This window comes from Dermacentor andersoni, chromosome 4 (genome assembly GCF_023375885.2).
Source record: "Dermacentor andersoni chromosome 4, qqDerAnde1_hic_scaffold, whole genome shotgun sequence".
Taxonomy (NCBI): domain Eukaryota; kingdom Metazoa; phylum Arthropoda; class Arachnida; order Ixodida; family Ixodidae; genus Dermacentor; species Dermacentor andersoni.
This window is the reverse complement of record NC_092817.1, coordinates 45,968,662-45,996,445: the sequence shown is the minus strand read 5'-3', so window position 1 is coordinate 45,996,445 and position 27,784 is coordinate 45,968,662. Positions and strand designations below refer to the sequence as shown.

The window sequence follows — 27,784 nt, the reverse complement described above, 5'->3', positions numbered from 1 at the left end:
TACCAGTCTGTGGCAGAGCCTACAGTGTCTTTAGTTCCACAACACCTCTGCTACATGAATACTCTATGTTCTTGAAAAACGAAAAAAAAATTATTGGCTTAACGAATAGCAGTGTATTACGCAAATTTTCTATGCATTCACTCGCATTGTGCATTGTAAGCTTCCCTTGTAGGGTAATACCTTCCGAATATCGGTATTCATATTGTCAAATGCCTAATCGTGCATAAGGGCGTGCGTATCACTGCTAGACTTCTATGTGAGTAGCGCCGTATCTACGGCGTCCCGCCCTATACCCTTCGTAAGTCAAAAATAAGCGTTTCAACTCTACCCGGCTATGGAAATATGCTTAGGGATACAAAAGGTTCTAATCAAGGCTAGATCCGGGATATCTGATGCACGTATCACGTATGCCTTCTTTTCGCCTTTTAAACACCAGTGGTTACACTATAGTCGACGAGCTGCGCGGAAATATTCGATGGCTCGCGCATAAACAGTCGCATACCGTCACGCACGGCTTTTGGAATCTTGCGTTCGCAACGGCGAGATCAGACGGAGGTCTTGCTGCCGCACGTGCCAAACCAGCGCTCCAGTTGTTCGGGATGCCGGGCCCCGATGTTTATTTCTCGGTGTGCGGTTAGCGAGCGGTTCGAAGATCTTAACCTCGATGCGCATGTCTCGGCTGCACGTCGTCGCTTGTATGGAAGAGAGGGAATCTTTATCGGCGAAGTATACGGCGACGCCCGACATAAGCCGGGTGGGCCTCGCTGCTGTATCGTTGCAACTTCTCTACAGCGGAGCGCGCTGGTTACCTGCCTCTCCCTGATGGCACTTGCCTTTGTTCTCAAAATTACACGCCGGTTCCGAGCTTGTTCGAAGCTTGAAAGTTTCTAAACCTCGGCTTACGCCGACCTAATATTTACAGACTGATGCCGGGCTTTGATATATCGAACAATGGGTTCTCAGCAGTAGAGATTATTGACGGCTGATGTGACTGCACTTAAGACAGGTTCGGAAGGAAGTGGCGACGAACATGGAAAGCCAGAGGGAGCGGGCAGGACATCACTTCCCTCCACCTTAAAATCAGATAACTGTACGTGCTACAGGCCCTTGCTTGCCCTTTAGACACCGAACACTTCCAAGCACGATTCAACGTGAAATATATTGATTTTAGTCGTTATATTTTGTTATTTTTGAAAACCAGCAATCCTACAGCAGAAGAAAAGCTGTCTCTTGCGAAGTAGAATTGCGTGCGCATAGAATTACGACCGTATGTCATAGCAAAAAGAATAAAAATAGAAGTCCTGTTCAGATGTGACTGTTTCCCAATTATCTAACCCTGCAAGCGTAAGTTAGTTTTCACGTACATTTATCGCACATAGGATAAATATTTTGCAAAGAGAATGCTAAAACAACTCAAGGATTTAAATTCACCAGATTCAAAGAAAAAATGCTTTATGCTCAGCATGCCTAATACAGGGAGGCTTCGTGCCTTTTTTTCTTTTTTTTATAAAGCAGGGGTAGCACACTTAATTATACAAGAACTACCAGCATGAAAAGCACAATTGTACAAGAACTACCAGCATGAAAGTGTGTTGCATGAAAACAAAGGACATCCTTTTATTTCATTCTTGATGAGTTCTTACGCCAAGAAGTAAGCACAGCACCTTCAAGGCACGTTCCGCTTGAAAATGCCGGATTCCGTGATGTTTTCTGGAAACAACGACGCCACCATCAGAAGAGTTCAGCGTACTCACGTAGGCGCCTCTTACCTGCCTCCGGAAGGAGAGCCTGCGTTACTACGAACCTTGCTCTGATGCTGGAAGTATTCCACGTTGCCGCTGTAGCAAAATGAGCAAATAAATGCAAATTCACAGCCCTGAACATAAGATAGGAGCATTAAGCTTGGCCCATAGAAGTGCTTTAGTGCAATCTTTCTTAGAAGATGTTGTAACGAGCGGTTAGAATTAATTATGACGAGATACAAGCTAAAACACCCTTGACACCGAACACGGAATACTGACGCGCCTCCGGAAAAGTCACATGAATGTGTTAGGTTTGTCATGCAGTGATCTGTGCCTGTTTACCAGGGGTTTCTGTGAGGCCAAGGTTAAAAACAAAGAAATGAAGAAATCTCTCGGAGGGATATTTGACCAAGAAGAGCTTTTGTGTCGGCGAGTTGTTGCAACGTAGAAAACCTTAAACATTGGGAAAACATGAAGACAGCAGAAAACATGCACTAGGGACTTCGGGATTTTCGCTCAGTTTGAGCTAGAAGTTATAGCTTACAAAAATGGTATCTTAGGCCCTCCCACATTGATGAATAAAAAAAGAACATTAACCACTTTTGTTGTCCGATGCGGGAGTTATGAAACCTGTCTTAATGTTGAGCTTGGTAATTTTTTCAATAGATAGTATGTTAGATGTTGTGCTTTAAAACGATGACTGGCAGCTCAACTCCATCTCATAGCTTTCGCTGTTCCGTACAATGTTCAGTTGGCAAGCCATTCCTTCTCACCGCCTGAACCAGTAAACAATAAATGTTAGGAATCTTATAATTTTGACTTTATTGTTTTTTGATCATATTGTATTTGTAATCCCTTGTAATCTTGCAAATATTTATTGCAAGATTACAAGGGATTAAAGTTGGCCCTGCCGGTTCGAAGGGCACGCCACTGGGCTTCATAATGAGTGCCATGACAGGCTTATTAGAGCATTCCTCAACACTCGCTGAAAGCCAATAAGAAACAACGATATATGCTTACCCCAGTTAACTAGATCCACGAAAGTATCTGAAACCACGATGACACAAGGAACTCTTTAGCCGCTGAGGTGAGAGAGAACAAACGAGACAATGTGGCAGCATATATGACAAGGAAATGCCCAAGTCATGTGGAGAGACGTGAGCAAATTGAAGAGTAAGCAAGCTTCGCGACTGTCGCCGTTTTCCTCAATGTCGTATAGCTCCAGAGCGTGCGGGAAACTTCCAAGTGAGTAAGTAACGAAACGCCTTTATGAAAGCTAAACGAAAAAAAAAATGTAAAACGCAATGAGAGTACGCTTTTAATTTTCTGCAAACAGAGGCGCCGAGAGACCCTGGCCTCCACTTAGGAAACATTCAGGAAAGTTTAGCAGTTGAACAATGGAGCGTTTCGCAAACAAAGAAAGTTTCACTTGCGAACACTTGTGCTCTACAGCCAATGTTGGCTTCACAAGCAGGTTTCGTAAGAAGAATAAAATACAGTGTAAATTGCACGTGTGCAGATAGGTACCGGGCTGTTCCTGACACTACAGCAAATCGCACACTGGCGCCCGCAAATCCATGCGCGCAGACATGCGCGCAGACAAGCGGACGTACGCACACATAACGCATGCAGCAGAAAGAAGTATGGCTAATTAGATCCAAAGTGTGCAACTGGAAGCTTTAGGGTAGTGCAATGACACCGCTCTCGACGCGTGGATAAACGGGGGTCTTACATTAGGAGGATGCCAGTTGGTATTCTATTCTTGAAAAAAGGAGCGCGAAAAAAAAAAAACACGCACACAAGAGAGAAATTCTCTTCTTCCTGTCGTGATTTATTGCTTCTTTTATTTCTTTTCCGCTGCTTTCCACGTGAAGGAAAGTAGAATTTCCTTTCAGAAATGCTAGAGAGATAGTGGCGCTGAGATCGTTGAGCTGCAATTGGAATAGTGGGTGGTACAGGGATTCGTCTAATATTCGTGCTTGTGGCTTCAGACGTTCTTGTGGCGCTATTTTCACGCTTTAGCTTTCGAAATTTGCAAGCAATCGCAGTTTTCTAGACAGAGCAACGCAATAAGTGGGCACACATGAATAATCATTGGGAATCGTTTCATTCATAACGCAATACCGTTGTTTGAGATGATCAATGCTTGAAGTCACTTAGACGTACGAAGTCACAAGGACAAAGTTTTGGGAAAATCCATGCACTGCCAGTCGTTCCCACCCATGCTTGATGAACCACCGCACTAGTAACTTCCGTAGACACTAGCGCCCTCTAATAACTTTTCTCGGAAACTGTAAGAATTAAAACCTTCCATTCGCACGACAAGTGTAAGTATATTCAAGTTCTTCACTTTCGAAACACTGCTCCATTGTGAATTAATAACCCTCTGCGATAATATAGTCATTCCTCCGCTGTTTGGAGCATGCATTTGCTGTTTTTACAAGGTAACAAGCCTACATTTATTCCCGTATTCTTGAACTTTGTTACACTCGAAGCTCACCTCGACTTAATGATTATGATGTCCTTCGAAACGGGCCGGTTACTATAGTCAGCTAGGCTGCTACTAACTAACATAGTCTTATTTTTTTCTCTCTCCCTTTCTTAGAATCTTTGTATCTACCTTGCACAATTACCTATGTCTGTAATGAATCCGGTCCTCTCAACCTCTTCCCTGCTTCTTTTTTTTTTCCTGCCTCATGAGAAGCACTTTAGAGCACAGGCACCTACACTCCACATGCTTCGTACCAGGTCATATCCCAGTCTTTATTCCCACAGCCAGTTCATCGAAGACCTTGATACCGATATGGGACCCGTACACTAGCTCGTTAACACAGTCCTTAGAAACGGTTCAAAACCGCTCAGCTAGGTTTATTCTCTCTAACTACTATCGCTTAGCCAGCGTTTCTCGCATGAAGCAAAAGCTTGACCTATATACCTCTCCTTTCTACTAGACGTCGAATTTCCCGCTTATGCCTGTTTCATAAAATATACTACACTAATATTGACCTAAAAATGACACTTTTTTCGCCTCCGAGCCATTTGTGATTCCGTATTAATCAACGAATGAAGGTTGGGGTGCCTCAGTGTAAAAGCAATGTATACCTCGAAGCCTTCATCCCGAAAACAAGTCAAGACTGGAATCGCCTTCCCGCCTCCATTGTCACTATCACAGATCATGATGTGTTCATGTCGGCTATCTGTGATCATGTGCTGCCTCATTAGCCATTTTTTCTTCTTTTTCTATTGCCACTCCTCTCTTTAATGAGTGTACGGCCTTGAGAGTAAATAAATGAAATGAAACGAAACATGTCCAGATTGTGGCGCAGCTTGTACGTTAGATCACATGCTCTGGCAGTGCCCCTCATTACAGGGTCCTCAACGCACGACAGAAGAGGAAGGGAGCTCTGTAAGGTCATCGTGAATGTTCGCCTTGGTTAAACTCATGTGTGCATTCTTTTTGGTTGGTTGCAGTGCGTGCTTGCTCAATTTCTCTGGGGTCCACTCTGTGTTTGTGTATCTGTTGCATTGCAATATTGTGCTGTTGGCTTGCACCCGGGCCGCATCCAGAGAGCGCCTGCTTTGGGAAGGCGGTGGCCGGACGCTGTTCGGTGAAAAAGGGAGCGGCAGGGGTTCTCACGCACTGGTTCTGGCGAGCGGCATAAATCGCGCAGCGAGCCGCTGTAGTCGCATCTGGAGAAGGGAGTCTTTGGGGAGTGTTTGGGTCGGGCCGAGGCGGCGGGGGCGGCTCGGGTGGTTCGAGCGGCGGCCACCGCCAGTGCGAATTACGCAGCCCGGAGAGATGGTCCCCGGCTGGGGGCGAGAATCTGCGTGGCTGAGAGGAGTGTGGTCTGAGACTTGAGAGGCAACGGACTGATCTCTTCAAGTGCCCGGTCGGGGCGACGTACTGCCCCGAGGCCTTTGCTCAGCCGCATTCGTTAATGTTAACTTGTTTTCCTTGTTTAATATACACTCAGTGTAACCGCCAATGTCTGTCTGTAAATAAATTATGTTCAAATTATTGACATCCAGCATCTTTAGTCCCGGAATACCGAAGCAGAGAACAGTGCAGCGACTTAGGAAAAGCCGAAAACGAACGAAAACACCAAGGAAGAGGAACCCGGCGGAGGAAGCAAAACTTTACTAGCTCCATTCTCAGGAGCTCAGACCTTCTATATCAACTCAGGGCCGTCCAGAGGGCTTGCAACAGGGCGGTGAGGCTCGGCCTGCCCGTCCCGATTCGGGAGTGGCCCGCCTTGATCTTCCGCCTTGAGCGGTAGCGTACCTCAGGACCTAAGTAATGTTTCTTTCTGTCTGTATGTCTGTCTGCCACCGCAACTCTAAATGCCTCTAGCTTATATCGACTGCTGACGGGTTAATGGCCTCAAATGCTTTGAATCCCAGCGCTCCTGGGAGGTGGACGTTATCTAGTGGTCTCGCTGAATGAACAAATTTGCATTCGATTAAGATGTGCCGAGTTTGTCTCCCGATTTGGCTCCAGCAGACACATGCCTGACCTTGTTGCGAATATTTGCTCCGGAACGTTTTGTCCTTCAGCAGCCAGCTTGAGCCTGTGTGGCAGCGTTGCTTTTTGAGTGAGGTGGTCATTCGCTTCAATGGCGGCACCTAACGGCGTTTCTTCAGCGAAACGTCTCTAGCCAGGTGCGCACAGCTTCTGCACAAATGCACCGGATAGAAGATGCGTTTCTAGAGCGACTTCTGGTTGGGAGAACCCCCAGGAGCATTCTCGAAGCGCAGTGTCCTTTCCAGTCGACATACGACGCTGGATCGGATCCATCACAGGCATATGTAACGATACAATTAGGTAGGCGTAGAAGTTATAAGGAAGAGAACAAAAAGATGAAGGAGGTGTAGACAAAATGCTTGACTGAAAAGCTTGTATAGCATACCTGATTAGCTCAAGCAGGCTATGTGATTACGTGTCACTAATCCATTTGAAATGGGATAACAATAAATGATCATCGTCATCGTCATCATCATCATCATCATCATCATAGAGTCGAGAGAGCTTCGGGTCGGTGCTTGCTTGAGAATACCGGAATTAAAGATTTCTTAAACGCATATATATTGAAAGAAGATTGCACAAGTCTTCAGTCTCTTTGCTAGAACGCAAGAAAGTTCATTCTAACCAGAGCTACATTAACCGCATGTGCCATCTACCATTTCCTACTGCAGCATTTTGCACTCCTCGTAATATTCACTCTCGAGTTACGGTCAAGACAATTCCTGGAGCGGAAAGCACGCGAAGAAAAATGGAAATTGCAGTGACTCCATCGTACACAGCATCCCACGCGGGAAAATACACGCGCGAACCTGGCTACGAAAATGCTGTCAAAATATACTCCTTGCGGTCGATGCTTCAGGTAAGAAAGTGCGCTAAGGTGAACGTCTACATAATAACAAACTCACCTTCCCTGAATGCGTAAATCATGAAGGCAGCAAAGAGGGACATAATCGCCATGGATATCATGCTGATCTTAGCGCAGCACCATCGGGTACACAGTGGACTCGCAATGGCTCTGCATGCACAAGAGAAGTATACGAGGAATGTCGTTGGCCGTCAACGGTTAACTTAGTCCTGGCGCGTTCGCGAGGAGAAAAGTAGAATGGGGCTTAACGTCTTGCCTCTCGTCTAAGCTATTATCGTGCGGAGTGCTTTATGTTATCACACTTATACGTACGGCTACACTTAGCTGTATGGCGTTGTATGACGTCAGCAAGGCTTACTCGCTGCTTATGAATCAACATTACATGGTAAAATACTATGAATTATGACAATTTGGGATCACTGTTCTCTTCTATGGCAAATAATAATCTCAATAGAGCTAATTATTGTAAAGGAAGAAAAGAGAAAGCAACTGTTTCGTTTAATGAGCCTTTTCTTATTTATGATTACCTGTAAGATACCTAGTAAGTAGCATTTGTCCGGCGGTGTGAGGAAATTTCAGAATAACTATTTCTATACAATTTTCGAAAGTGATGCGAAGTACAGCACATCGACGGTGGCAAGGTCGTCTCGCTCGTCGTTGCGTAATATTGGTTCAGTTGTGTTTTCACGTAAACTTCGCTAATGCCTATAACAAGCATAGTGACTCTACAAAAAAATTTCTGGTACGCTACGGCCCGCTCAGGTTACGCACCATATTTCCACATGACCTTTGCTGCATTAATGAATGATATTAAGGCATCATCTCTGACTAATTCATGGATAACTGTTTTACTGTGTCCAGTGCTTTAATTGTACTTAACGAATACAGTGATACTGCAGTGATTCTGGCAGTCTGGGAAATTTCAACTGAGACTGAAGTATGTCGCTCATATGCGTTCGCTTTCCAAGACCTTGCCTTGCGTGCTGAAGTAATAGTTGCGAAATACTCCGCCTTGACGAACTACAAGACGTGGTTTCAATAATGGAGTAGTAAATAGGTTTCCACGAAGGGAAAATCGAGTTCAATAACAAGAGACAATGTACCTATAATTTTACGAACTGCAAACTACTTGACGAACTACTAAACGTGGTTTTAATAATGGAGTAGAAACAGATTTCAACGAAGGGGAAATTTAGTTCAATAACAAGAGAAAAGGTACCTATAATGTGACGGCGTGATCGAGAACTTACTCTGCCATGTGTCCTTTCTTTGATGCTTAAAAACGTGATCTTTGTATTTCATTAAGCCGTTTGGCCGACAAACGGCTCCCAGAAAGAAAAGGCAAGGGACAATGAACTTCAGCATCCATCCGTATAGAAAGCCAACATTTCTCTAATGCGCATTTTTAAAGATGACTGGAATTGCTGGCACCACTTTCGAATGCGCAATAAGCGCTCTGTAGAGTGCGGGCAAACGAATTATTATTCAATTTATTTCTCCTTTTACCTCGTTAACCTGGTTACCTGGTTAACCCTGCCTTTTTCTTCCCCCTCTCCCGCCAGACTCGACTGAACGTTTTCTTAAGCCGAACTCACGGCATGGCATGTGGGCGTGGGTGGCGTATAACTTGTGTAGGCCTGTTGTTTCTGGGCACTTCTGAGTTGAGGGGCAGTGTTGATGCGGCCATGGGCGCTTCAGAGCCGGAGAAGTGTTCAGGCCGCACGGGTGCTTCCGGGACTTCAACTCTGAGAACCTGCAGTAGCCGGGATGGTGCTTATAGAACGCACCATGAGGTCTTCGTTCCTTGTGAGAAAATTGCCAACCGATTTATATAACAAATTCCAGGGCAATCACTGATCACTCCTAAGTAGTTAGAATTCGCCAAAGACTTTACCTAGTTTCTCTTGAGCAGTATGTTGGGAATGCGGAATTGAATCTAGTCGGCGTTTAAATGGCCACTAAAGATGTGTATTAAATACAAATATTCCGCAGATATCTGCCTGGTTGGGGACAACTGAATAAAACAGCAAAGAAAATTCTGGCCAAGAGTTATTTTAAGTAAGAAATAAACACTGAAGTTTCGGAGCCCGAACGGCTCCTTCAGGGTTGACGTGTTGCAACGATAGTTGAAAGTTAGCGCTGTCCTGTGTGTTTGTCACGCCCGTCTTTTTTGAATTGCGCCATTATGAGTAAACCATACCAACTAGCCCTGTTGAATTTCATTTCTAGTACATCGGGCTCTTTTCAATGTGCATCTTGCGATCCGTCAATCTTCGTTTCCCTCATCGCATATGCCGTATGCCGAGCAAGAACGCTTTCCCTCTGTATACGCACGAAGGTACACCCTGATGATGTTCGGAGCCTGTTTGGTGGCTTTGTGCCGTCATTAGGGCGTGGTATGAGGATGTGCAAAATTCTCAAGGCGGAATGGCACCGACAAGCAAGGATGTACAGGGGCCTTCTACGAGTCAGGCTACTTGCTCTGATGGCACCCGCCCCAGCTGGTAGAGCGCTGTGGGAGTACCTCGCGTTGACTGATCGGACAACGGAATTTTTGGGGCAAGCCACGTTAGTCAGAGTGAGACCCAACCTTCCTCGGAAACCAGGAGAAGATCGGCGAGAGATCCGAACAATCAGCGGAGTTGTTCTTCCGAACGACGTGCACCAGGTTCTGCGCCTAGGCCCCAAATATGCTATTGAAACGAAGAAAAGTGCTCCGCAACTGCTGTCTTATATGCGGCGAGTGTTCGGACGTGCAGCGGAGGGTGAAAGGGACGCCTGCATTTCCGAAGGCGTGGATGTGTTGCGCCCCAACAAGCCCAATGTGTCCAAACTGCCTATGCGCAAGGTGACTGAATATTTGCGCGAAAATTCCTTTTGTCTTATTCCCGCTGACAAAGAGGGTGGATTTGTCGTTTTACCCAAAGGGCAGTTTACCAGCAAGGCAAGGGTTGCTGTCACGTCTATGTTCAACAAGCAGCGGAAAGTCGCATTATCTAAGGTGAAGACAAAAGCAAAAAAGCTGTGCAATAGCCTAAACCTTGACGTTCTAGCTAAGCATGTAGATAAAAGTGAAAGAAACAGTTTGCAAGTATTGTTTTGCACTAAATCTCACAAAGTGGGATGCCCTCTAAGGGTAATCATTTCTGAATGTGATTCCTGGCAGAAGGCAGTTGCAGGTCTTCTGAAAGAAAAATTAAATCTCTTGGAGATCAACGATCCGTTTGTGGTAAAGAATTCTGAAATTGTTGTTGAATTTTTAGCAGATAATTCCGATAAGCGCGTGACTGCCATGTCTGTAGACGAAAAAGATCTCTATTATTCGCTCCCTCATGACCAGTTGCTTGTTTGTGTGGAAGACAGCATCGATTGCTTTGGGTCGGTCGCGTTTCAGAATGCTGCTGGTGTATCAGTGGCAGGGTTCATGGAAATTTTACATTTTTATCTAAACTCAACCTACACGGAATCGAATCATGAAGTATATTTAAAGAAATGTGGTGTCTGCATAGTGCCAGTTCTTAGCGATTTGTTTTTGGCGCACCGTGACAGGACGGTAGCCACCCATCTAGAAGGATTTTAAGGTTTTAAAGGTTTTTAGATTTGTTGAGGTCTTTCTAAATTTTATTAGACAATAGCATAGCTAGCGTTGAACAGGACCTTACATCCTTTTTAAGACTTTTTACGGACTGTTTCAAACCACTTGATTTGACCCATGAACTGCCGGCTGACAACAAATTGCAATTTTTATATTTAAAGTTAATTTTCGCAGAAACCCACATAAGCTGGTATTACCATCCTAGAGCTAACAAACCACTCCTTTCGTATTCATCCTCCCACTCGAAGCTTGTCAAACGGGCAATTGTGAACATTTGCTTCACCAGTGCCATGAGAAAATCATGTCCGGTCATGATGCCCGTCAGCTTGAGCGAGCAAGCCAGTCGGCTTTCGGTGGCTGGTTATACCAAAGAAGTGCTTGTTTCCGTGGTGCAAGAAGAAGTGCAAGAAGAGCCGCGGTGAACAATTCACAGAAAGGAAAAAGACGGCGGTGACTCCATACATGCACGGTATCTCCCTAGGCTGAAGGAGGTTGCCAATAAGGCGAATGTGATGTTGACATTATCTGCCCCAGAGAAGCTATCAAAGTTGTGTAAGCTGACGGACCCTTTTCCCAAACAATCAAGGGGATGTAAAGTGAAGCATAGGAATAAGTTTGTGGAGTGCTCGCAAAGGGTGGTTTACCGTATTCCGTTAACTTGTGGTCGGGTATACATAGGACAAACTGGCAGATGCCTCAATGAAAGGCTTGCGGAACACAAGCGAAGTATGGAAAAACCAAGAACCAAGGGACGGAAACGTTTGTGAACATTTCCATGATTGTCCCAGCAAAACGTGCAGACCAATGTTCTACGCATGCACAGTGGAGGCCAGGAGCAAAGACCGCTGCATGCGTGAAATAATCGAAGCCAAGCTGATTCGAAAAAAAGAAAGGGAGCAGACTGTTAGTACACCCTCAGTTATTCTTCCTGACAAGGAACTCGCGTTCCTGGACGGTAATGACATGCGCATGCGTAGAGTGTGATCTATCTTGTGTATTGTTGTATCCTTCATACCTGCATGCTTCGCTATATATTTGTCTCTGTGTTTCAATAAACGTCAGTTGGAAGTTAGCGCTGTCCTATGTCTCTGTCACGTCCCTGTCCTTTTTTAATAGCGCTAAAGGCTAATTATGAGCATTGACGCATCAGTACAAAATTAAAAGAAAAGAAACACACACACATGAGCAGAAAGTAAGAAAAAAAATGCAACATCGACCTTCATTTTCTTTTTCAGTTGTAATAAACTGTTTTCTACGAAATGATTGAAAAAAGGATTTAATGGCTCACCCACCGTTGCACTTTACCTATATGCAATATCACGCTGTCATCGTACCATCAACTTCAAAATATCCTCGTCAACGCTGAGCCGAAATATTTTGTTCCACTTACTTTCTTTCGAAGAAAGCCTCCCTCGCGCATATCGAAGCAAAAATACGCAAAACTACGGGAGAGAACTGTTATCTCGTGGCAGATTTTGGCAGTTAATATTTCTAAAATGCTTCTAGCATTAGGATATCTGCCCTTTGACTATACCTGGCGTGCTGGTTGTCTCCATATGCTTAAGTGAAACGTGTTGGCAATCAGTTAGCTCTTTTTTTGTAATTTCAAATGTTAATCAGTGATTAAGGCACAATTTCTGCCATCCGCGAGAGCAAACATTGCGTCGCCTAATGTATAGCTTACTGGTTCCGCAAGGTCGTTCGAGTCTTAGAGGGCTTATTTAACGGCTAAGCGGTTAATTTAGCATCAATTCGGCTTCAAATCTTCGGACGTATGCTTCCCCCAACAAGAGCGAGTTTACCTGCACGGTAGACTTGCTGGGAGCGCGAGGAGCAGATTGCACCACAACCGTCTCCAAGGGTGGTTCGTTGGCTGCCGCGTCGATCTCGTACGCTGACGCCGAATCGGTTGGGCACGGAGCGAAAGCGCCCGTGGAAGGCGCTTCGGTAAAATACGCTGGCGCCTCCTCGGAGACGTGTGACGCCACTCGGGTCACGCTCGCTACGTCCACCGGTTCCTCGGGCGGTGGTGACTGCATTTCGAGATCCTCGCGACTTGGCCCTTCGCTCGCAGCTATCGAACATGACCGAGGTGAAGCTCCTCCGTGCTGCCTTTGAAGTAACGAAGAGCGGAAAAAAAGAAGCGTCATAATTTGGAAGATTGCATTCGTTCGACGCAATGATTAGCTTACGCTCGCGCAGCTGTATTGAAACTACGAAAAACAAGTCCACCCACGTAGTCATACTTTCAGACACAGCGGGTATTTGTGTTGTCAGTGAAGAATGTTGTGTTTAGTATGACTTAAGCGTCCACTCTCCGGTCTTCCTTTTCTGTCTTTTTTCTTTCGTCCATTTTTATTCTAGAAGCCGCGACCAAGAAGTCGGAGGATGCTTTAATTTGGAGAAACAGATCGCCGGTGTACATATTCTTTCAGAGCCTTCCAGCCTGCGAAAGCCAGAAAGTGCTTCAAAAGAAAAGTGGTTTTGCGTCTCTCTTTTAACTATATGCAGGGTCATGGATTCGTGAAAAGACGTTTCTTTGGGGATGGGAAGCGTTCACAATTGAACATGTAGTTTATCGGTGAATTTTTCGCATGATTTACAATAACGTGCCCGCTGCAGACGCCAAATAGCATATTTTCTATGAACGTTTGCAGTGAAAACATTACGCATCGGTCCGCCGGTCAGAGACACGGACAAGACATCTAAACGAGCGGTTTCTACGAACGGTAAACTCGCCTTTACATATCCGCCGTGGTTGCTCAGCGGCTATGGCGTTGCGCTGCTAAGCACGAGGTCGCGGGATCGAATCCCGGCCGCGGCGGCCGAATTTCGATGAGGGAGAAATGCGGCCGAAATTGTGGCAGATGTGGGCAAAATTTTAATGCGCTTGTCACGCGGGCCGATCCTGACGCAGTCTGGTAAGAGTAGTGGGTGGAGGCATCCTCATAATGTTATCGCGTTACATTCCCTAGGATGTAGCTTGCGGGCCTATGGCTTATTTGCCTTATTCGCCAAGTTTTACGTCGGTGTCACGCCAAGCAGATGTAGCGGGGGGTTGCTACACAGCTAAGGCGCGGTATAAGCACCAAGAATAGCTTTAATGTTAACATGGATGTGTTTGGAGAGGAAGCATTTGGGCTGGTTTTATACGCCACAAATGGTGTTCGTACAGATAAGTGTGATCCTGAAGGACGTTTAATTACCAACGCCTGCGTTGATAGTTGCTATTTATCGTGTCGTTGCAAAGGGTGCAGACGTGGTAGAGGTCAAGCCTTGCATTTTGTACTTTCAATACACGTACCCGTACTTGAAATTCTACCTGCAACACGAGGCCTACAGCGTCTCGGCATTGATAATGTGACGGGAGCCGTCGAGAAACATCGCGTGCACCGAGCCCCGAAGTGGGTGGCATCCACGCAATTACTTAAATGGGAACATTAATTCGCAGTAATCAAATTATTTAGTTGGATGCGCAGACATATCGGCATAAAAGAATTAATGCAAGAACAACGTAGGCATTTGTCCTCTCTTAGGCGTCAAACCTGTTTACAGAGAAGGGCCCATGAACCGGGCCACAAGTTTTGGGACATAAATCGATAGGACGTGAGATGTTGAAGGACGTACGCGGTCTCGTTGACGAGGTTCTCTGCCAGAAGCTTCAGATTCGTGGCACATCCAGTACGGGCATCGTGCGCTACGGGTCCGTCTCGGCCACCGCGCAAGCGCTCGCTCGAGTCGCCCAGCGACTCTGTCGCTGGGCTCCGGAACACGGCCGGGCGACGTTCGAGGGACTTTGTGGGCGAAGCGGACGGCATGCCGGCATCGCCGCCGACGAAGAACATCCCGCTGCGACAGCTCTTCTTTGGCACGGAGCGGCTGCTCGATTTGGGCACGTCGCTGCCTCTCCTGCCCTCTGATGGCAATTCTGGTTGGGAAATGGTGCGGAAGAGACGTAACTGAGTTCTAATTCACACACGAAGTCACCAGCGCATCTGTGGTGTTCCAATCACATGCTTTGCGCCTACTGCAGCCTTAAAAGACTCCTAAATTACCCCTCAGGTAAAAAAGAAAGAAGAGAAATAGACAAGAAACCACGGGCTCTCTTGTGACCTTTTCTATAACTCTAGTCAATCGTCTTAGTACCAACAGCGTCATGCGTGTGACGTCACCAGGTTACAAGGTGTCGATTGGTCCACGTGCGGGGGACGTCATCTCCGATTCGCCTGTTAGCCCACGTTTGTCATTAAGTCGCACACTCACTCTTCCTCGCCGTCTCGCTTGCCAGTCATGGGCAACCAACTGGATTCACCTCGCGCAAGTCTGTCTTGCACCGCGGGTGCGACGGCAGCAGCGTGGAGCCAAAATTAGCCGAGTCATAACTGCAAGTTGATGGTGTATGCTTTTTTTAAATGTTTGCTTTATGAAATAAAGAATAAGCACGAGCGTGGCATTTGGTACTGGCGTATCGAACACGCGCCTTTAGGTGAAGCACGCGGTGAGGTAAAGAGAGCGCCCGTCAGGAACAAGAATGTTGCGTGCTAAAATGTCGAATATTTTGTATATAACTTCCTTGGTCGCGGGTGTAACAAAGCCGACAGAGCAACCACTCGTTCGCCAACGAGCCCAGAGAAGGGACCTTTAATTAGTGACAACGATCTTTTGAAGTTCGCTTTTGCCCCTCAATGACTGTGACAGCGAAAAGAAGGGACACTTCCTGCCGTGGCCACCATACGAGTGCTTTGATTATTTGTACAGCACCGGAAACACAAGACAAATAGGCGAGGCGAATGACGCTGGGCGATGTCGTATCAACATGTTCGAGTGCCCGCTCCCGCGAACCACAATGCCCTGGTTGAAGGAGGACGCCCGAACCACTTAGCTCAAGGGGACCTATCAGGACTGGACTGAGCGGCTGGTCTCCCGGCGTTCCAAGCATTCACGGAGCTTAGACGAGAACCGATGCGTGCTGCATCACATATGACCCAGCACAGACGAAGTAAGTTTGATAATGCTGATAATCTAAACATATGCACAAGGTGCTTCTCCTTTAAGAAGGCAAGAAGTGAGGGCTGTTGACTGTGTTAAAACTATGGATGGCCTCCGAGATCACGCCACGCCGCGTGTTATAGCAACAGCAAGCTGGCCGTCTTCGCTAAAGTGTGTGTGTGTGTTGCGTGTGTGCGTGCGTGCGTGTGTGTTGCGTGCATGCGTGTGTGCGTGTGTGTGTGTGTGTGTGTGTGCGTGTGTGTGTGTGTGTGTGTGTGTGTGTGTGTGTGTGTGTGTGTGTGTGTGTGTGTGTGTGTGTGTGTGTGTGTGTGTGTGTGTGTGTGTGTGTGTGTGTGTGTGTGTGTGTGTGTGTGTGTGTGTGTGTGTGTGTGTGTGTGTGTGTGTGTGTGTGTGTGTGTGTGTGTGTGTGCGTGCGTGTGCGTGTGCGTGTGCGTGTGCGTGTGTGTGTGTGTGTGAGAGAGAGAGAGAGAGAGTAAGGAGCCTAGATTCGGAAGTTCCTGCAGGCGAACCGTAAGTTGGTCCTCGCACCGAATATGCTACAGGCAAGCTTTTGCAAATTAAAGTAAAAGGGTGCAACAAACACACGCGGAGCGCTACATAGAGAGCGCTTGAACTGTTCCTTGTCTTGCCCGTGCGTTCTTACTGTTCTTGCGCTCCATTATTTATTCCGTATCATGAACCAGCTCACCGAACAACACGTATTATCATGCTTAGCAGAATTTCATATCCGACCAAAAGTACGTAAATGCACGCACCAGATGCATCGGTCTGCGTAGTGAAGCCTGAAGATGTGCAGCCGCTCACGACCTCCATTGAAGTTCCTTCCAGTCGCTGCGTCTCGTAAGTTTGTGGCTCGTCCACGCACGTGACCGAACCATCGCGGCCCAGCGCCTTTCCGGGCAGTGCGTCCTTTACCCCTAAGATGGATTCTCCAGCCCCCGACGGGACTTCACAAGTGCTATGCACTTCTGCCATGTTTGCAGTTCTCTCATCAGAGAGGCCTGGACTATGCAGGATGCTTCGGTTTGTAGGCGCTTCCGTTGGTCAGCGACAGGCTGCCTGTGGACCAGTGGTGGTCAGGGACAGGCGGACACGCCCCTGTAGTCCAGGCGGCTACATTGGGCACAGCGGTATGGTATGGTATGGTACTCCTTTATGCGATGGCGCACACCCACTGTGGGGGATTGGCCAAGATTTGGGTGAAATTAGGCTATCTTTATTAAAAGACTGAAATTGGTAAAGCTAACTGGAGAAAATGAACAAAAATAAAATGTTTAAGAATTCAAGACAATCTCTTTGTAGAACTTATAAAATCCTCCACGGTTGAGCAAATATCCCTGTGGCACTTTAAGCGGGCAGCATGCTATTCTTCTTTCCCTTCCTATGCTTTGGTGGTGGTGATGATGATTATTGGGATTGTTGTTACCATGGCAGACATTGGCACATACCCCCAACGAGGAATTGGCCAAGGTGGGGACGGGAAAGAGAATGCACGATGTAAGCAGAAGAAACGTTGGGGAATGAACAAGACGAGCGTCCGGTTTGCTACCCTAGAGTGGAGGTGAGTGAAATGGGGGAATGGAAGGAAGAAAAGAGGGAGAAACTGAGTACTGCGTGCACACGTGAAGATGCACAGGAGGTCTATAAACGGTCACTCGGGCCACTCGGGCGGTAAAACAACAGGAATAGAGGTCGCGGTAAAATTATGATGACGGCTTTCTCTAAAAATGGCAGCAATCCGCTGTGAGGGACAGATTTTTAAAAAAATTTTATACAAAAGAAACCAATCATGACTGAAATAAATTCAAATGTACAATGCAGTCGTTAGCGTTCCAAAACTGGCAGAACACATTAAAAAAGTACGACAAGGGAAAGCATGAAACTAAATTTGGTTAAGAGACAGAGAGGTTTTATTGACGAAAAGGCCGAGGGGTCGGCCTGAGCTAGTGTGTTCTAGCCTTCTACTCTGTACCAGCGCTGGGCAGTATAGAAGATACATCTATCTTAGATACTATCTTCGACACTCTTTGGATATCTTGCATCTGTATAATGATACGTCTGGCAAGACGTGTATGAGTATCTGTATTAGCGATACATGAAAGAATATATCGTGCAGCTTAAGATAGAAGATACTGGCTATCGCAACATCACTGTGCGAATCTATAAACTTTGGCTGAACTCCGCTCCTCAAGCTGATACTGTTGCTACTAAGCCACCTGAACAAAACTAAAGGCAGCGACATTCTTTGATCTTTCCGCCATAGCCGTCCAGCGACAGCAGGCGATCAGGTCTGCGCGTCCCTATTGGTGGAGCAGAGTCACGTGGCGGACGTGAGTGAATAAACTTTATTGTAGGTCCGGCGAGGACGCGAACTCGTCGCGCACCCGGCTAGTCCCACGTCGGGACCGGCAGGTCTAGCCCACCGGACCGGTCGCGGGCACGCCGGACGGCCAGGATTTGCTTTTCTATAGCGGGGCTACGCAAAAGCGAGTCCCACTCCTCCTTGATGAACTTGGGGTATGTCGACCCGCACTCCCAGAGCATGTGAGGTAGAGTGGAGGTCTGGCCGCAGGACGGGCAGGCGTCGTCGCGATACACGTCGGGGTAAGCCTCGTGGAGAGCGGACAGACACGGATATGTGCTGGTCTGTAGGAGCCTAAGCGAAACGGCTTGCGCCCTATTCAACTTGGGGTGAGGGGGTGGAAAGACCCTTCTGGACATGTAGAAATATTTAACAATCTCATTGTGAGTAGCGGGAGCATCCCTGTGACCGTAGAGAGGAGGGGAGTCAGTGCTCCTTATAGAGGAAGCGCGGTCGGTGAGGTCACGCGCAGCCTCGTGGGCAGACTCATTGAGGTTCGGGGGAGCACCCTCGACCGATCCTACGTGAGCGGGAAACCAGTGAATTGAATGGTTTGTGAGAGCATGTGGACTCGAGCCGCTAAGAAGATGAACAGCTTCCTTGGCGATGCAACCCTTTTGAAAAGCCCTAACTGCCGTTTTGGAATCACTATAAATTTCGGACCCACGACCGTCTAGCAGGGCGAGGGCGATGGCGACTTGCTCGGCGACTCCGGGGTCTGAAGTGCGAATTGAGGCGCTATTGGAAATGTTGCCGCCCGAGTCGACCACAACGACGGCAAAGGTCTTCCCGTCACTGTACTCCGCAGCGTCGACGAAGCTTGCGCTAATGTCGTATCGCTTGATCTGTTTGAGGATGGCGGCTGCTCTAGCCTTGCGTCTGCCCTCGTTGTGGACGGGATGGACGTTTCGGTGCACATGGGCGACTTCGAACTTGTCTCGAATGCACCTAGGGATCGGGGTACTGACCATCGGGAATCCCGCAGGGTGGTAACCCTGCGGGATGCGTTTACCTGCTGCTGTGGTGCCCAGGCGAGTGAGTTGCGCGCGTTCTTGGGCTTCGGCAATCTCCTCGGCGGTGTTATGCGAAGTCTGATGCTGCTTTCAGAGACTGGCTTCCAATCTTTGGGTCTGCCTCCCTTCTCTTTTCTGGCGGACGGTCGCACCGACTTGACAAAAACAATCCAGTGGATGTCTGCGCGCAGCCGACCTTTTGTTTTCTTGATCTTCTTTTTTTCAGCTGCATCGGCGTCATGACACTTGCTCGCAGCCGCCGTACTGAACTGGGTACGCCAATGCGTGCGGCATCTTTAGCGCAAATTATGATGTAGCTATAGTGTAGTTATCGAAGTTTCTCTTGCGTGGTGCATTGTTACGAAGTCCGAAGAATGCAATAATGGGGTTGCCTTGTGTCTAGTGGCTTTCACACAGCAGCGACTTGAAGGATCTCAAGGATCTTGTATCTGTATCTCAAATACTTGTTGACCGAGTATCTTGTGTATCGTATCATGATCAAGTATCTTTATCAAGTATCAAGTTTGGCCTTTGTAAACGAAAGCGCGGGTGGCGCTGCTTCACGGAGACTTGTGCATACGTGTAAGGCGGCTATTTTGTGTACGTGATGGTTGCTCGCAAGCACCGAAAGCAATTTTTTGGACTTCGTTACATGATAAGAATTCGGCGAAATATGAATGAACTACGAAAGCTGCACATTAAGAACCGACTAGCACTTGTTTATGCGTTACGAAAGTTTTATCTGCTGATTTTTAGTGTCAACGTCCTCCAAACATAGAAAGTCAATTTTTTTTAACACTCAAAGTACCAAAATTAGGCAAACAATCCTAAGAAATTAAGTATTATAAACGTCAACTTTGGCCCAAACAAACCGTGTGCTGACCGTGTTACATTATAACGATCTCGTTAAGGCCTTTTACCTCAGTCACCGAACCCCCCCCCAAGTTCAGCCGGGCACAGGCTACCACCCTGCGTCTGCTACAAACAAATACGCACCCTTCACCCACCCGCCTCCACCTTATATTCCCAGACGTTTACACTACCCACAACTGCTGGTGCTGTGGCATTCACCCGGCTATGCTTCCGCATATGCTGTGGGAGTCAAAAATCATTCTCATGTGAATCACAATAACATTTACTCACAGACTATACCAAACACTTGACTATTCTTCTCTTGCCGATTGCATCTTTTTAGATTTTTCGGAAGCCTTTGACAATGAATGCCATAAACTTTTACTTTATAAATTAAGCAAATTAAACCTCGATCACAAGGTTATAAAATGGATTGAGTCATTTCTCGTTAACCGTTCTCAGTTCGTAACAGCTAATGGCCATGACTCACCTCATAGCGACGTTCAGTCCGGTGTGCCACAAGGCTCCGTCCTGGGACCTCTATTATTCCTTATCTATATTAATGACTTACCTTCAGCAATAACCTGTGACGTACATTTATTTGCAGACAACTGTGTAATCCTCAGAGAACTAACTCACGAACACGACATCACCCTGCTTCAGGCCGATCTTAAGAACGTCAGCAAATGGTGCCGATTGCGGCGAATGGAACTCGGCATTAACAAGTGCAAATTTCTGAGAGTATCCCGATCTAACGATAATCTGCCTATGCACTACTTGAATAACGTTACACTAGAATCGACAAGCTCATATAAGTACTTAGGCCTGCATATAACATCTAAATTAACATGGAATCATCACGTCGGATACACAATTAACCAAGTCAACCACTTGCTGGGATACTTACGCCATAACTTCTATCGTGCTCCCTCTCCTTTAATATTACTGCTTTACAAAGCCCTGTTACGGCTAAAATTAGAATACACTGCAGCTATATGGGACCCTTTCCACGAAAACCTAATACATTCCCTTGAACTAATCCAAAACAACGCCACTCGTTTTATTCTTTGGAATTACTACCGTGGTGCGAGCGTTTCTTCAATGAAATCGAATCTGGGTCTTCAACCGCTAGCAACACGTCAAAGAATTTCCCGCCTTTCATTTTTTCATAAGCTGTATCACCGCCCTACACTTCATCCAAAATTCATGTCGCTACCATATTACTTATCTCACCTTACTGATCGTCAGCATAAAGTTAGAATTGGTGCATGTAACACGACACATATTTTACAGTCATTTTTGCGACGCACGTCGAGAGATTGGAATGAACTTCCTTCTGACATTGTTTCCATTAATAACAATGGTAATTTTCGAAAAGCACCAGCTAACAATGTATAATAGCAAACATTGGTATGAATTGCTGTTGGTGTTTTCCTGTTTCTTGTTTAATGTTACTTTTATATCTCATGTTCTATTACTGCATTTATCATACTTTCAGCTAAGATTGTATAATTAGCAAATATTGTGTATAAGCTCATGATTTATTTCCTTCTTATTTGTTGTATAACCCACCCCCCTCTCTAATGCCGAAAGTCCCTGAGGGTAAATAAATAAATAAATAAATAAATGTAGTATTGGCTTTACGATCTACATTATATAGATACATGAGAAATTTGCGAATGTATCAAAGTATCTTAAGATACAAATGGAAAGTATCATATCGGATGCAATAATTGCTGTAGTATCTTATATCGTATCATGATCAAGTATGTTGATCAAGTATCAAGTATCTTTGCTCAGCCCTGCTCTGCACAGGGCTAAGAGGAGAAGGGGAAGAAAAAGACGGGACAAATAATAATCAGAATATAACAATGAACGGAAACTCAGAGATCCTGAACGCAAGTTCGAAATTTATAGATCTTTGTAGCATTAAGAAATTTTAGTGGATGTGCCAGAGAATGATAAAACAAGGACATATCTTACGATCTTTTTTCGTAAAGATTACCGTAGGAAGCTCGGAAAACGTTACTATATGGTTGCAGCTATAGTGCCGATGCTCCATGTGAAAGTGAAAAAAGTAGATAAATTCAACAAAAGTTCACGTGGCGGAATCTCGAGAAGTTGCTTTCTTTGAGTGATGATAATAATAAGGCTGATGATGACGATGATTTATTCGCATCCCCTTTGAAAAGGGGTGGTGACAAATAGTCACCTAGCTTGCTTTATTTAATCAGGTATGCTATACATTTTTCATCCTAGCGTTTTCATATACAACAACACTATTGGAAATGACAAATAAAATTTCAGCGTGCTAGAGGTTACAGCTTGAGGGACATTGTGAACAAATAGTAAAAAAACAAACAAACTCGGAAGCAGTATTTTTTGTTACTTGTTTGGGCAGTAAATAGCGTATGTAATGCGGTACTGCACAGAGAGTTGGGGGCCAGAGACTGCATTTTCTTTAGTTTTGACTGGTTGCCTGAATTATTTCGTTTTGTTCGGCCAACTTGCCCGGACGTTCGAGTTTGAGTGCCCGGATAACAGCTCAGGCTTTTGGCTGAAGGTCACTTGAAGGTCGCTGACAACGGGAGGTAAAAGCTTTCCATTCTTATAAATTTGCGAATGCGGCAGGAAAAACCGCAGCAAGCAATCGGTGAGCTCCGCACGGACATGCATGACCTCCGTGACAACCATACCTGGTGATACCGAAGGCCCTGTGTTGCGCCATTACGCCCCGCTTACCAGCAATGACTTTAGGCTGCAGCGACAGATGACGCTGCAGTAGACCGGAGTGCTCCAGCATCTGAGGCCGTCATCGCGGAAATAGCCATGTTTTCGCACCCGGACGACACACGGCCCTATTCTAGCAGACCATAGGTGCCAGTTGGGTAGTGGGTTTGCGTTGGCGTGTTGTCGTAATGGATGATGAATCTATGTCTACTCGGCATTAAAACAGCCAGGGAGGAGGAGGAGGAGGTAGAATAAACTTTATTTTAGGACAGCCGATTTGAGACCTAGGTCTCTCTACCTAGATGACGGCCTCGAGCCCCCGGGACCCTGGCGGCATCTTCGGAGGAAATAAAAACTTTCATTTGCGCCATGTCTAGCAGTAAGCACCCGCACTATGGAGGTAAAAGAAAGTAAGGTAATACGTGATTTTGGCACTGCCGAGCTGCTTGTGTCAAGACAACTCTTGGGACAAGTTGCCATGTGCACTTCTTCCCTCTATTTCTCATGTTTTCTGCGTAGCTTCAAAAGTGAACGTTAACGAACTAGACAAATTGTCCGCTTTGCAACACTTATTGTATCTTTTTAAAGGCTTGTCTTGTTTTGTATTGTCTGGTCTGGCCTAACCTTGCTTCTTGGACAGTTCTCATTAATTGCGAGAGTAACGGGGCCTCTTTGGGGCAAGCGGTATGTATTCCGAGCCGGCCAACCAAGGGACTCCAACAAAAGTTTGATTCTGCGCTTGCGCAGTCCCGCCGGCCCTGTTTGTTGCGTACACAAGCCACTTGCCTCCTCTTATCTAAAACTCTCTTCTTTTTCCTGCTATTTAGCAATAGCAAAGTAACTACTATTGTAGAACAATCAAAATGAAGCTTTCTTTTTGCCTACTTTCTGCGCATCTATTCTACTAAGATGTTGGCTGTTGAGAGTTTACTCCATGGTATTCGGTTATCTCCGGCATCCAGCATCTGCTTTTTTATTCGAGCAGCATTGTTGAAACACTTGCTACAGGAGAAGCAACGATATCCGGACGGAAACTGCAGCAATATGAAAATGCTTTTGTAAGTTTAGGTTCAAGTTTATTCGCATTTTTTTTCTTTTTGTACATGGTAAACTCATTAGTGGCGTTATTAAATTCCGTGGCCGCACAGTTATGGAACTGTCAGGGGGCCTTTACTTATGATGTAAATTTTAAAATATGCGTTTAATAGGCGCTAAGAAATACTAAGATTCTAGAATATGCATTTCTTAAATTTGCAACGATCGCTGCGAGAAAACGGGGAAAATCTAGCGGGCCGAAGCTTTGCACAAGGCTCGGGTAGCCGCTCTAGATGCGGACCGATATGAAGCGTCACTGGGTATAAATGACGAGTGGCACAATGTCCTGTAAAGCACAACTACGGTGCGCTATAAATAGCCCAACAGAAATTCGTCGCTTTAGTCTTTAACGACAGGTGTCTCTAGAAACATCGGGCAAATAAAAACTGCAAACTAGATCTATCCTGGTTGTTTCTGCGAGAGTATACTACTAAAACGACAGCTCAACTTTTCCATGGCGCCGCCCTATGTGTTATCGTTAAATTAAGCGTCTGCCACTACCCCCAAAAGAAACCTGCAGAATGCGTCCTGGTGTAGGCTGTACTCCAGCATAAATTAAAACTACACGAACAAGAAAAGAACTTGACCAGAATTCGGAACCGGTAACTCAACTATGGAACTGCGATTGTGAGTGTGTGCAGTCCATCTGTAATGACATCGCATTGGGGAAAATAAGGAAAAGAAAAAGAAATCTTGACCAGAATATATCTTTCTTATAACCCCAAGGAACTGCTACGTGCAATCGTTCCCTAGCCGATGTTGAAGCAAGTTGTGGGCCCAAATGTTCATTGCGAAGCTTGAATTAAGTCTTTAGCTGTTGCAAATGCAGGCGAAGCTGGAAACGCATTAAAGCAGCCCGTTCGCTTTAGATTTGATCGCGTTTGAACTTATGCCTGCAAATAATTCTGGACGTCCAGAAACACTGGTTACCAACCTTGAGCGGTGGGTAATCTACGCACCAAGAAATGTACATAAACCAAGAACTTATAAGCATATTTCCTTTTTGTCTTTAACGAATGGGCTCCAGCCCTTATAGCATCACTCGTCCTCGACGTACGAGACGTGTGGCTCTCGTTCGGGCATCACGGGCAGCTTGCGCAACGCGGGAAACTTCCGTAGCAGCTTCTCGAAGCACGGCACGCTGTAGAACTGCCAATGGCGAAGCGGATCGCGCGCGAGCATGGCTCGTGCGCCGGCCTCGTCGAAGCACTCGCGCATCTTCAGGATGCCCCGCTCCTCCTCAGTGCCTGGACACGTGCACAGGCATTCAGAGTCAAGCTCGTTCCTACACAACCAAATTGCTCTTAGCTGTGAGCTAAGACGTTGCGAAAATGTCTATTGTCAGAGACGACAAGTATTTGCGCTTGAAGATGGTTCTATTGCAGAGATTTACGTGGCATAAATGTTTGAAAAAGATATACTTCGTGCGTTACATGGTTCAGTTTCAACTTTGTACTGATGATCGATGTAATGAGACACGTATGGCGCACGAGTAAGGAGGGCATCGTGAAAAACTGCTATGATGGTATAGCGTACGAAGACAGTAGAGCTACTTCACAGCGACTCTCTAGAGACGCAAGGTGCGCTGATGATGCATTGAATATAAAGGGAGCACGTCATAATTGTTAGCAGAAATTCAGGTTCTTCGTACAACTTGCACTGCGTAAACGTTTGGCGCCGACCGTACAACAACGCATAATCAAGTGTTTAAGAGCCGAAGGCCATGACTGTACTGGGAGTTCCTATTTGATCCAATACGGAAGTAAACATATGGCAGTACAGATTAGGAACTGGCCATGAATATCTAACATTCCAGATTACGATGCATGAAAAGTGTTTGTTGGGCACATTATGTAATTCATACTATCGTAGATATCCAGTAATTTATATTTAACATAATGGCCGTGGGCCGAAGGAAGAAAAGGTAAGTCGTTAGTGACAACAGATAAAATGGAGTGCGCTAGAAAATTTGTATGCACAGGTAAGTTCTGTTGTCAATCGGGATATTGCGGCGCGGCATTTCGCTGGAAATTAAACAGGTTATTGATGATGGTGATCGGGTCCTTCCGATCGGTTTGCTTTCGTTATCAATGACACGACGAAATCAAGTTCGATGTCCGCAAAGGACACTTGTCTCACAGAGGCAGATCGAACTTAGGGGCCGTTTCGTTCAATGCGGCAGTTAATATCATACTTCAGTGCAATGGTAATGAAATTGTCGATGTGAGAAGGGAACGACAAAAAGGGGTGCTTCGGCTATAGTATTTCAAAACTATTATGCAGCTGACACGTTTAAAGAAGCTCACCAAAGATAGTTTATGGTGCCTCTTATTAGTACAATATAGTTCCTTTCTCACTCAACAGCTAGAAGATGCTTTGGGGACCAGACACGTGGATAGCCCTTATTCTCTTTAGAAATATTCAATTAAGCACGCAATAAACGATAATGCCTATCAGATTCACTGCCGCATTTGTCAAGCCTGGTTTGATCGTTGTGAGCACTTTACGCAACTTGGGCTTGCAACACGAATTTTCGGCTCCTTCGAAACCATCTAACTTCAAACACTTCTTTTGAGTTCCTTTATATCTGGTATCAGTGAGACAAAAATGACGTGCAGCCACTGAGTCCTATAGCGTGTGAGTTTCACTGATAAAAATTACCCTTACCGAAAGAGTACACTAATAAGTACACACGTTTGTGCGACCCCATCATGACAATTACCAGTATGGTTTGATGACATTCCGTTTATTGCAGTAGCAGTTAGATGGACACTCCAGGCGCATTTCCGCCGTCGGCGTCACCATTGCCGTTGGCGCCGCTGTGAGGTTCCGTATAAAGTGCAAGGCCGATAAAATTGTCGCCGCGTGCCGCATGCTGTATGTGCGAGTGAAAGCGGGCGAGGGCGAGCCAGCGATCGCTACTCAATCTCGCGCACGCAATCGGACAAAAGCGGGGAGGAAGCGAGCCGCCTTCCGTCGCACGCAAGGCTTCGCAGGGAGGGTAGGAAATGGGTGCGCGTTCAGCTGCGGGGGGCCCGGACTGCCGCGCGCGGCCGGCTGGGCCGCTGTATCTTGAAAGCCATCTGCGACGCATACAGAATCCGAGAATCCGCGCTGCGCTGTGTTCTCGCGAATTAGTTCGCATTGAGGCGAGCGGCTGCACGAAGGTCAATTCGCTCGCCGCTGCTGCCGCATTACCTCACTGCAGCGTTTTGACAACGTGTTTCCGTGGTCCTCGAATGAGATGTGTTCACATTTGCTTGTGCGCGCTTGACGCCGTGCTTGTTAAATTAATTAGTATGCCTATGTTGATAAGTTTATACGAGCCGATAAAGCTACTATCCTGATTTCCTATAGCTAGCTGTCCACTCATTTGCTATTGCAATCGATGATTGGTCTTTCGGGCGAAATTGCGACTTCTTTTTTATATTTACAAAAATAAAAGCAAGTGTGCTTACCTGGAATAGTGTGATCCAGTAAGCATCCCACGAAGCCTCCTATTACAGATCCAGTTGAGAAGAACGCGTAGATCACCCTGTCGATTACGTGGACCTCTGGAATATCAAACAAGATTACCCCCAAAGAACGAGTTGTCACACGATGCGCGGAAATATCAAAAGTGGACTTGAACGGCACAGAACTACATGGGCATCGCTGAAGTAATCGCTAAGCCAATGACGCAGGTGTGCAGCCAGTGATACTTGCGCACCATCAGTCGACAGTACGTGCCTTTCTTATGCGCATGAGCATACGTGCACCCCTCGACATTCCTGCTGGAAACAGCCTATAGCCGGACTACGACTATCGAATGAAATTATTTTTGTTATAACGGACAGCTATATCGCTAGTTGCTCCTGATGGCGTGTGCATAACTCCCGCAGCTTCACTGGCCACCGCACATTCGATAACCGTGAATGGAAAAATTTTGACAATATATGTCCGATATCAGGATTTCATAACATCTGCGCTTATACGAATAATTCTAGCGCAAGATCTTT

At 46.2% G+C, this 27,784-nt stretch overlaps 1 protein-coding gene and 1 long non-coding RNA gene across 4 annotated transcripts; both read right to left on the bottom strand.

Annotated features, from left to right (window-relative positions):
• Nucleotides 1-1,588: 1,588 nt before the first annotated feature.
• Nucleotides 1,589-16,859, bottom strand: LOC126537051 (uncharacterized). Of its 3 annotated transcripts, none has more exons than XR_008613641.1 (8): nucleotides 16,490-16,859; nucleotides 14,352-14,652; nucleotides 12,527-12,836; nucleotides 8,725-8,882; nucleotides 7,170-7,279; nucleotides 2,763-2,824; nucleotides 1,770-1,838; nucleotides 1,589-1,710 (listed from the first exon to the last, which is right to left on the bottom strand). XR_008613641.1 is itself a non-coding variant. In XM_055073665.1 (8 exons), exons 1-8 carry the CDS (start codon nucleotides 16,707-16,709, stop codon nucleotides 1,667-1,669), a joined length of 1,239 nt encoding a protein of 412 aa, XP_054929640.1. In that variant the 5' UTR covers nucleotides 16,710-16,859; the 3' UTR covers nucleotides 1,589-1,666. The 3 variants fall into 3 exon arrangements, 2 of the variants coding, with proteins under 2 accessions (XP_054929640.1, XP_072143615.1); XM_055073665.1 differs by having other exon boundaries at nucleotides 2,763-2,789; XM_072287514.1 differs by lacking the exon at nucleotides 2,763-2,824.
• A 7,899-nt stretch (nucleotides 16,860-24,758) lies between these two features.
• Nucleotides 24,759-27,351, bottom strand: LOC129386181 (uncharacterized). The gene is made up of 2 exons (XR_008613642.1): nucleotides 27,245-27,351; nucleotides 24,759-25,033 (listed from the first exon to the last, which is right to left on the bottom strand). It is a non-coding gene; the product is annotated as an uncharacterized lncRNA (long non-coding RNA).
• Nucleotides 27,352-27,784: the final 433 nt, after the last annotated feature.

Excerpts from the sequence above, each read along its gene's own strand:
- LOC126537051 (XM_055073665.1), bottom strand. The coding sequence starts at position 16,709 with ATGGCAGAAGTGCATAGCACTTGTGAAGTCCCGTCGGGGGCTGGAGAA. Across the intron at positions 8,883-12,526 it reads CCAGCAAGTCTACCGTGCAG|GTTCTCAGAGTTGAAGTCCC; the intron begins GTAAACTCGCTC and ends CGGCTACTGCAG. Across the intron at positions 1,711-1,769 it reads GGCTCTCCTTCCGGAGGCAG|AAAACATCACGGAATCCGGC; the intron begins GTAAGAGGCGCC and ends CGTTGTTTCCAG.